Source organism: Rattus norvegicus, chromosome 2, assembly GCF_036323735.1.
Source record: "Rattus norvegicus strain BN/NHsdMcwi chromosome 2, GRCr8, whole genome shotgun sequence".
NCBI lineage: Eukaryota > Metazoa > Chordata > Mammalia > Rodentia > Muridae > Rattus > Rattus norvegicus.
Genome location: NC_086020.1, coordinates 221,297,788 through 221,308,471, shown reverse-complemented (window position 1 = coordinate 221,308,471; position 10,684 = coordinate 221,297,788). Strand labels below are relative to the sequence as shown.

Below are 10,684 nucleotides of genomic sequence, written 5' to 3'. Positions count from 1 at the left end.
CTGAGCTCTTGTCTGGATGTTTGCACTGCCTTTTGGAATTTGGGGTACTGGCGTTTCCTTTGGAACCAACACAATCCGCAAACAAAAGTAAGTAAATAATTTTGGAATGACTACTTTATGGAGATCTATGAAAATGCAATATCTGTCTGTGTGAGGAATTTTCCCCCAAGAGACAGCATATCCATACACCTGATTAAAATAAGCTAACATCAAGAACACATTCCAGAGGCAGCAAGCCAATTGCCTATTATTCCCTTGCTGGCATGGTGTCATCCTTAATGCAAATTCAAAGGACTCCTGGCAAGGGCTGGAGCTTGAACTATGACCTCCTTGATGAAGTGAGGGTGTGATCTTTTGCTCAGGAAGGTTGAGTGTCTTTGAAGAAACTGAACAATGCCATATATATATATATATATATATTATGTATATATATATGACTACTCTCTCTCTCCATATATATATATATATGAGAGGGGGGAGGGGGAAGGCAGGGAGGCAGGGAGGCAGGGAGGCAGGGAGGCAGGGAGGCAGGGAGGCAGGGAGGCAGGGTGGCAGGGAGGCAGGGAGGCAGGGAGGCAGGGTGGCAGGGAGGCAGGGAGGCAGGGAGGGAGAAATCTCAGAACTCCAAAGTGTGACTCCAGACACTAAAAGTTTATTTTTAGTGTGGTTCAATAGGGCATCCGTCATTAATTCACGGCAACTATTTAAGGAAGGCTTTGTGCTCTAGAACTACGAAGCTTTAAGGTTTGCATAACCTTCCAGTAAATAGGATTCCACCGCTCCGGAAATGTCATCTTACTAGATCTCATTCTGAATCCAAACGTTTCTGAGCAGTTGCACACCCACTACTGTGTGACCGTGACCTACTTGGGACCAAGATGTCCAAATGACTTGGATAATGCAGTCCTTGCCTGCTAGTCAGCATGCTGAATGGACCAGGGAGGTTGCTTCAAAGATTACACTAGTCAAAGCAAGTTGACCTGTCTTCTGAATGCCACAGCTTCCTAAACACCAATGGGCGGAGCCAACCCTTGGCGGGTGGGGGAAAATGTAAAGTTTGTCTTCAAGCTCTCCTTGTATTAGGTATTCGTCTTTCTCCTAGTGTTTAAAGACACTGGTTAAAGTTTTGACTCTATTACCATTGTTAGTGAGAATCTGTCATAGAGAAATGTTTTCTCTTTGCTTGGGAATTACACATTTCCAATAAACATTTGGCTTGATTGCACTGTTAATTTGGAATTAAGTTGGGGGGAGCGTACACGGAAAAGTAACAAATCCAAAACCAGGCTTCCTCTTCGAGGAAGAGTACGTGGATGAGCTGGGACTGGCGTGACCCAGGACTTGGGACCTCAGCCCGCAGCTTTTCACCGTTCTGCAGCCCTGCAGGGCGCAGGCTCCATCCGGGTAGCGGCGGCCACAGGAGCCCGCGCCTTCCCCTTCCGCGGCGCCGCAGCCTGGCCTGTGCGGGGAGGTGGTCGCCAGCTCCGGCCTGCAGGGGGCGCTGGCGCCGGAGGGCTGGGCCGGGGTCCGCGCGCTTGCGGTGGCGTGGCCGAGCGTGGGTGCCCGGGCCGCGGTCCTTAGTGAGAGTGACTCGGCCTGTGACGCGGGCGCGTTCCTTCCTCTTCCTCTTCCTCCGCGGCCCCGCCTTCCTTCCCTCCGCCCATCTCCCGCCGCGGAGGAGCCGCCGCCGCCGACAGCCGCGCCGTCATGTCGGCCCCCGCCGGGTCCCCTCACCCGGCCGCCGGCGCCCGGATGCCGCCCAAGCTCGGCGGAGCAGTCTCTGGCCTGGCGCCGCCGCAGCAGAATGGTGAGGCGAGAGGCCGGGGTGCGGCGCGGGGCCTAGGCAGGCGGGAGGGTGAGGGTGAGGGCGGGCGGGCGGGCGGCCTGCGTCTTGGCTCGGGACGGGCAGGGCCGGGCCCGGGAGGCCGCGGTGGGGCCCCGAGGCCGCGGTGAAACATGGAGGCCGCGGTGCGGCGAGGGGAGCGGCCGAGAGGACGGCCGGGCGGGGCTGTCGGCGGTCTGCCATCCAGGCCTGCCATTCCGCGTGGACCGAGGCCGTGGCGTAGGGGTCGGCGGCCCGCAGGACAGTCAGCTCCGACCTAGGCGCCGGCTGGTTGCCCCGGGCGACCCTTTCACCGCCGAGAGCTCACAGGACGCCGGGGCCGCAGAGTGCGTGGTCTGTGGAGGGCATGGAGCAGCCTTGGTACTTGGTGGATCGCATCCTTCCGGCCCCAGGAACGTAGCTTTGATTTTTTTTTTTTAAGGCCCGCGAGCTCGCTGCCTGGAAGGGAACTTAGTTTGCACTTAAGTTTGTAGGAGAAGGATGTAAATATGCTGCTGCAGAAGTGTAACTGTAACCCCGACCCACTTCGGCCTCGGGATCTGTTGTGGTTTGCCGCCGCGGTTGCTGCTCAAGCCTTTGGAGTTTGATTGTAGTAGTGTTCGTGGGGTAGCAGGTGTCAAAGGGATCGAGGCGAACACCTTTAGATCCCCTCATCTCCAGCTTCACTTTAAAATCTAGAAAAACGTGCCAGAGTTGCTTGGCCCTGCTTTGAGGCAAGGCCTGCGCGTAGGGAAACATGAATGTAGCTTTCCTACTGAGGTTATAGGCTTCGAGCTTGCAGGAGTTATTTCCTAACATGCCTAGCCCCTGCTCTAGAGATCTGGAATGTTCCTAAATAGTACTGGGGGAGGGGCCCTCTTTAGAGACTTGAGTGTGTGTCTGATGACCCTCCCACAAGTAATCAAAGCTAAGAAAATCCCTCTGTCCTGTGTCAAAAAACAAAACCACCCAGTACTCATCAAATCATTGACCTAGTTTACACAGTGTGCTAATCAGAATTTACAACCAAAGTTTGGAAAATTGATAATAATGCTTTTCAAACAGGAAACACCCCAAGAATCAGGTGGAATTTTTATTCACAACTATAAAAAAAAAATGATGGTTTAGTCTTAAGATTCCGAGGTCTGCCTTACTTGTATTTCATGTTTCTTATAGTCATTGTTTAGTATAAACTTTTGAATGTGAACAGTGTCATTGGTGGTATCAGACTTGTCCAAGTGAAAACGTGATTTGTGAGCAACTTTGTCAATTTTGTGTGCATGTGTTTGAGTGAGTGAGCCCCTGCTTGCACATGGAGGTCAGAGGACAACTTCTGGGACTTGGTTCTTTCTACCAGGTGGGTTTTGAGAATCCAACCTTGGTAGGGTTCTTGTAAATGCTAGCTAGGCTTTGTTTTTAGCACATCTTTGTATGGGGAGCAATCAGAACATCATAATTTAGAGATAGGTCCCAGGTTAGAACATTATAAATCCATGTTTAGCAGTTTCAAGAATGGTGTCCTTGATTTTTTTTTTCTTTTTTTTTTTTTTTTTCCGGGGCTGGGGACCGACTGGGGACCGAACCCAGGACCTTGCGCTTCCTAGGTAAGCGCTCTACCACTGAACCAAATCCCCAACCCCAGTGTCCTTGATTTTAAAGTGGCATTTTTATTTTTGAGATGACACAGAAGTGCCAGGATATTTACTCAGCCACTTGGATGTAGGAGTAAGTCCATGTCTTGATGCCCAGTGGAAAGGATGCTCAGTTTCTCTTTATACTTACTTTCATAATAAAGTCTTAATCATCATTTAGCATCTGTTGCTTGGCTACCAGATCGGTATTCAAAGTTAGAGTAGTAGATGAAACAGAATCCCTTCTCCTGAATTGTGTTTTAGCAACATTCAAATTGGTTCTGGTTGGCCGTGAGTGATTTGGTAGGTAGTTGGGGGAGGAGGGGAAGGGCTGTCTCTAGGAAGAGGTTACGTGATGAACAATCCTGGAAGTATGCACTTAGAAAGTGCATGCCCTGTGTAGAAACTGGAAGTGGAGAAGAGCAAAAGGAACTGGGTGGAAGGGAGAGGCTAGGAGGAAGTTGGATCGAGGCACAGAAGAGGCCAGGTTGCTGGAAGGTCTTGGAATATCATGCCAAGGCATTTGGAAATAAAGAACTAGAGTTTGTTTGGTTTGGTTTGTAGAAGGGATTAATGCGCATAGAAAGGGTCAGATCTGATTGTTTCTCGGTCTTAGAGAAATCATGAAGATTAAGCAATATTTTCAGTTTTTGTTATGCACAGAAACCACTTTTTACTATATCTCTGGGATCCCAGCCATGGTAAAAATACAAAACAGATCTGAAGTATGAAAAAAATATCATGGGAAACAAGCCAGTGACAAGAGAAACATCATAGCAGACTGAATGAGGTCACTTCCTTCATAACCTTGGTAGACTGTGAACAGTGTCTGGTCCAGTCACATGGAGCTAAGACTCTTGGGAGTTTGAGAGCAGTAGGAGGTCTTAGTTACTCGTAATGCCCATTGGCTCTGCACCTAATTTATACTAGTGTAATTAAGTCACAAGACATGGCCCGTGGCCCCAGGATGGGACTGATGAGCTGGGGATTTGACCTCTCAGTCCTCACTGTGTAACTTCTGGATAGACATTCTGGTTTGACCAGCACGCTTTTGGAGGCGCCCCTTCCCCTGAGACCCTGCTTGTGTGCACCCCATTTGAGGTGTGGTTATTTATTAAATTTTATCTCTTTATTGGCAATGGAATTGCAGTACAGTCCTTTGAAATGTCGTCTTTGCCTGTTTCTGCTTGAGCACGGTCTCATGTAACCGAGGATGACTCTCGGTGATCCTGCTCTTTTGCCCCAGCCTCCCAACTACTTGCTGATCCTATTGCTTCCAACTTCAGATTATGGGCATGGCCACACTCCCCTGTAGTATCTTACAGTGATCCAGAAAAGATATTTCCAAGGGGCAGGCAGTAGGAACTTACCTTATCATCATGGAAAGGGAAGTTGTGACAGCCTGCCACCTGCGATTGGCCTCTCAAGTGGGACAGTGTTGTGGGATCTGACTCAGTTCAGGTAGGAATCTTCAGAATTGAGTTTAGATGCTGTCCACTGGAGATTGCTTGGGAAGGGAAGAAGCCCACACAGCTCTCCCTTAAGTCTTCCCGAGCAGTTCTTTTCCTTTATATGAAACAGCAAGTGGGAGCTGGAGAGGGGGCTCAGCAGCTGGGCACTGACTGCTTCTACACAGGACCAGGGTTCGATTCTTGTGCTCACATGGTGGCTCACGACTGTTTGTAATTTAAGTTCCAAGGTTTCCAATGCCCTCTTCTGGCCTCTGGGGTAGGTACCAGACTTGCATGGGATGCACACATGTGATGCACAGACATGTGTAGACAAAACACCCTTCACATAAGTAATTTTAAAAAAAAGAAACAGCAAGTGTTTTAAAGACAAATTTGACACTCCATTGACACTAAGATGGAGATGGAGGTCTCCTTAGCTCTGGAGCACAGTGTGGATAACATCTTGTTTAGTTCTATGCTTTTGCAGGCGAAACCCAAGATCCAGAAAGGTGGGCACGTGTGGCATTTTCCACCAATGCCAGAGGAAGGTTGGTGAGAGAGGCTGTTTGCCTCATTTACTGCTGTGTTCTTAGTGCTGCAAAAAGTGCTGGGCAAGTTATGGAGTTCACTAAAGGTTTATCGAATGAGGCCAGTTAGTCCTAATTCTGAGTTCAGTGCTCTTTGAACAGACTCTAATAAGGTACCATGCTGGCCTTGAACTCCTGATCTTCCTGGTTTCACTTCCAAATGCTGAGATATGGGCATACAATGTCTGACAAACTTATAAAGCTTCGACATCATAGGTAGAAAGGAGGCTGTATTCTTTAAGTACTGGGCTCTCACTACTTGAAGATAGTATGAGGACATTGCATCTGTGAACTCTTTTCTGTGCACCTTGGAACTACCTTTCTCCAGATTTTCATTCTGAGTAACATAGATTTAGAATTATTTGCATCTCCATACGAAGTATTAATTAGTTGAATATTTTTCAATTTTAACTGTCTTCCTTCCTTCCTTCCTTCCTTCCTTCCTTCTTTCCTTCCTTCCTTCCTTCCTTCCTTCGACAGGGTTTCTCTGTTTAGCCCTAGTTGGTCTGGAACTTGCTCTACAGAATAGGATGGCATTGAACTCACAGAGATCCTCCTGTCTCTGCCTCCCAAGTCCTGGGATTAAAGGCTTCAGCCTCTTGTCCAGCTTCACTTGGCTTGAATTGACATTACTTCCAAAGTCATCAGAGGTACTGTGGAGATGGCAGCCCGACAGAGTATAACTCCCAAATTATTTCCAGTCAACTCACGTTGTGTGAAAGTGACACAGAAACAACCCTGATTTAACAGTTTACCTCTGCCCAAAAGGATAGCACTGGTTTTAATTTTCAATGATGCAATGGTGTTAAACAGAGTGGGAATTACTGACGTTTTTATGGAACGGTAAACAGACTGTTAACTCAGAGATATTCTGGTTGTAGCCTCTAGGAAACCTGTAAGCTGCAGGTAGTCTTTCTAATCAGTGCAGTGTCTTCGGTTTCCATTCACATCTGGGGCTGCCCAGAAGTGTTAGGTCCTCAGGAGAGCTCGTCTTCCTTGGCCTCCATGGACTTGTCTGAATAAAGAATTTTTTCCCTTCTAACCTACTGACTAGCAATCTCAAGGACCTTAAAGTCTTTGCCCTGTAAATATTCAGACATCTGTCTGTGTAATAACCTAATAAGTAATTGTTATTATACTGTATGGCTTTAGTTACTTGCTGTGCCTTTCACACCTCTCAGGGTTCTGAGTTTATAGCTATCAATTTTTTTGTGAGCCCCATATATTGTTCCCAGCAATATTTCAGGTAAATTCCGCTTTTAAAATAACATTTTTAAAAATATTTATTTATTTCTGTGCATGTGTGCATGTTTGTGTAGATGCTCACACACGTCAGAAGCATCAGATCTTCCCGGAGCTAGAGTTAAAGGTAGTTGTATGTCTCCTGACATGGGTGCTGGGATCTCAGATCCGATGGCAGAGGACTCAGCTGAGCCCCTCTCCAGCCCCAGCCTCCTTTTTAAAACCCATCTATCTACACTAAACTGTTGGACGCGGAAGCCTGAAGTGGGACAGACAGTCTTGAATGGACTTTGTCCAGTCAGTGCTGTAGCATGATGGAGGTAGGATACTCTCAGCCTGGAGAAGGCTGTGTTCACACGAGGGTCAGTCACCTGGGATTGCCCAGAAGAGACAGAACAGCTGCAGAGATTGATTTAGTCCAGGCTTTATGGAGAAAAGTTACTTTCCGTGCGTGAGATTGAGTTTAGTGATGTCTGCCTTGTAGAGCCTTTGAGGGTGTTAGATTAAATGAGGTACTGTTTTTTGGGGTTTTTTTTGTTTTTTGTTTTTGTTTTTGTTTTGTGTGTGTGTGTTTAAACATTTATTTTATTTATATGAGTACACTGTAGCTATCTTAAGACACACCAGAAGAGGGCATTGGATCCCATTACAGATGGTTGTGAGCCACCATGTGGTTGCTGGGAATTGAACTCAGGACCTCAGGAAGAGAAGTTCATGCTGCTCTAGCTGCTGAGCCATCTCTCTGGCCCTGAGGTATTTTTTAAGTATTCAGCCCAGGTAGGGAATCAGCACTGAGAATCCCCTTTATTCCTTTTTCTTTAGAATACCAGCTTATACATCCTTTGAGTGGCAGACTGTGCATGTGTTTATTATATTCCCAGTAGCATCTTGGGGTAGGTCCCCAGCTGAGTAAAGTGAACTTGCCTTCATATCTCCTTGCTTTAGAGTGTTCTGAAAGCCTCTAGCAGCTTTGTTCTCCTTATTGTATCAATGTCTAGGGCTTGGCCATTGTTTTGATCACTTCAGTCACTTGGTTCATTCTGCCTTCCCCTCCTTCCTCTCTCCATCCACTTTTGGAAAGTGTCTTGACTATAAAGCCAGAGACACATGGCCGAAGCTGCCAAGTTCTGCTGCTTGCAGGAGCTGGAACATGGCCCCTTGTTCTATTACATTATCACTAGCTTCCTCATTTATAACTCCTTTATTGCCTAAGCTTGGGTGTCCCGGGTCTTGCTCTGTAGACTGACCTTAAACTCAGAAATCTGCATGCCTGTCTCTGGCTTAAAGGTATGTACCACTAAGCCTGGATTTAAATTTTCACCTACAACTTAAAGTTGACTCTGGCTGGCCTTGAACTCAGAGATCTGCTTGACTTTATCTCCTGGGATTGAAGGTGTGTACCACAGTGCCTGGATCTAATTTAGCTGGGTGTAGGATCTTGCCCCAAAGTCCCACTCCTTTAATTCAATCTAATATCCTTGAACACAGGATTCAGCTCCATTTCACTTCCTGGTGCCCCTTTAATACTCAACCATATAGTTTATATTTTTCCTTTCTCAGCTTGCTGTGCTTGTTTAAAATGCTCTTCATGATACCAGAGAACAAAGTCTATGATGGGCATTTCTGAGACTTTCTTTGTCAGTGCAATTAATCTGAGTCTCTTCACCTTAGCTCAGGCAGACTCTAAAGACAAGGGCGAAAAGCAGCTATGTTCTTCACCAGAATACTACAAAAACAGTCTCTAGGCCACATACTGAAGATCTTCTCCACTGAAAACTCTTGGGGCATGTCTGCACAGGTCAAAGCACATTGAGTAGCAAAGTCTTCCATATTCCTATTAGGATAGTCCGTTAAGCCCCATTTAAAGCATTCCACTGCTTTCCAAATACAAAGTCCCAAAATGCACATTCTTCCAAACAAAAGCATCACAGCAATACCCCAGTACCTAGTACCAACTTCTGTCTTAGGGTTATATTGCTGTGAACAGATACCATGACCAGTGCAACTCTTATAAAGGATAACATTTCATTGGGGGCTGGCTTACAGGTTCAGAGGTTCATTCAGTTCATTATCATCAAGACAGGAACATGGCAGCATCCAAGCAGGCATGGTGCAGGAGGAACTGAGAGTTCTACATCTTCTGAAAGCTGCTAGCAGAATTCTGACTTCCAGGCAGCAAGGATGAGGGTTTTAAAGCCCACACCCACAGTGACCCAGCTACCCCAAGGAGAACACCCCTCCAAACAGTGCCACTCTCTGGACCAGGCATATTCAAACCATGACAGAAAGTTTCTGCTAATAGGCCATCTCTCTGGCCAGCCAGCTTGCCAGAGGCTGAGTTAGCATCATGTAGCAAAAGCCCCTGATGCAATGATGAGAAAAACCAGTTCAAGTGTAGAGGAAGAGCTGTGAAGCCATGCCTTGCCTAGCCACTGGCTAGCCTTGGAATGGGAGAGTTTAAGGGAAGGCTTAAGTGGTCCTTCACCTGGATCTAAAATGGCAAACAAGCTGGGCCAGTTGGCACATGCCCATATACCCAGCCAGCACTCAAGAGATTTCTGAAAACTTGAGGCCAGCCTGGTGTAAATAGTACATTTCAGACTAGCCAAAGATGCATAGTGAGGTAGTGTCTCAAAAAAGTAAAAAAGAAATAGCCAACTAAATAAAAATTGGGACTAGATTTTTGAATGTCAGGTAAGATTGTGATCTGAGCTTGGTGTAGCAGTGAACTCCTGTATTCCCAGCACTCAGAAGGCAGAGGCAGCTGGATCTCTATGAATTCAAGGCCAGCCTGGTATGCATAACATTCCGGGAAAGCCATACCTACAACAAAATGTGATACATACAAAGATAGAATGAAAGATGAGGGGTCTGAAGTGACAGAGAAGGTGATTCGGAAACAGAAATATGGTTGTACGGTTTTTAGATGAAGATACCACTAGGAGCCTCCAGAAGTGCCAGTACGGAATGTAGCCTTTGCACTAGTGTAATTCCGTCCTGACTTCTCGCCTAGTAAAACCCATTTCAGCCTGTTGCCTTCCAGAAGTGCAGGAGACACTCGCGAGGTTTCCTGTTTTTCCTCTTGAAGTATGTTGTTGACACTCTGTGATAAGTGCCAGATACAGAAATATTTGGTGATGATTTGGAGTTCATGATTTTCAAAATCATGATTTCTATGAGTCAGGCAGCAAGCTTTGAAAAAAGCCAACCCAGCCTTTCCATTTCGAGTTTGAAATTAAGGCCTGTCCATGGGAAAAGGAAAGTGGGCAGCTTCTAGAAGCTGGAGAGGGCAGGGGAACTCTCGAGGTCCAGCTACTGTGTAAGCTACATCCACCCAGTCTTAGTGAGTATTTCTTCGGGCAGAGCTATGCTGAGGTCAGAGTTAGGATCTCGTTAAGAGATGGAGGAGGCATGTGGGAGACTCCTGGTAGAGTTCAGTTTTGTAAAGATACAGAGGTGTGGAAGCATGGCTTGGAAAACAGCTGATGGTGATGGTGAAATGATTCTTCTCAGCTTGTGTCTGTGACTGTTTGGTGCATCCGTTTTTATCACCATTCTTGAAAGAGCTTTGATCATGTGATCAGAAGTTCAGTTTTAGTGTCACACTGCCCTGCTTCCAATAGAACCTTCTGTTCTCATTAGCCTCTGGGCCTCTGGGGTCAGCTCATTGTGCTGTGGCTTTTTGTGAGTGGCGTGTCAGGCGTGCGTGTTGCACATCTTCCCCCAGGTCAGCACTTGTTTTGACTTCGCAGCAGTGTTCTTCAGTGTAGCACATCAGCTTTGGTTTCTTGAGCTTGGATGCAAAGGACTTAGTGTTCTTAGACCTGACCGTTGGACAGTCGTGACAGCAAGGCAAACTGTGACCCAGGAGTCAGTCAGGGAGGGCCATTGGCTCTATTTTTATAACAAATTGCCACTAATTGATTTCTTGAAACAATCTGAATTTATTAT

At 46.7% G+C, this 10,684-nt stretch overlaps 1 protein-coding gene across 11 annotated transcripts in view; it reads left to right on the top strand.

The window, feature by feature from the left end:
* Positions 1–1,485: 1,485 nt before the first annotated feature.
* The window catches only part of Sec24b (SEC24 homolog B, COPII coat complex component), a 70,090-nt gene continuing 60,891 nt past the window's right edge, over positions 1,486–10,684 (top strand). For 5 of the 11 annotated variants that reach the window (XM_063281664.1, XM_039102108.2, XM_017590788.2 and 2 more), the window contains exon 1: positions 1,509–1,807. In XM_063281664.1, the coding sequence (XP_063137734.1) occupies positions 1,708–1,807 (100 nt within the window). In that variant the 5' untranslated portion in view covers positions 1,509–1,707. Of the gene's footprint in view, positions 1,808–10,684 lie in introns of all 11 variants that reach the window. The other 6 variants (XM_008761458.3, XM_039102106.2, XM_063281665.1 and 3 more) reach the window with 5 other exon arrangements.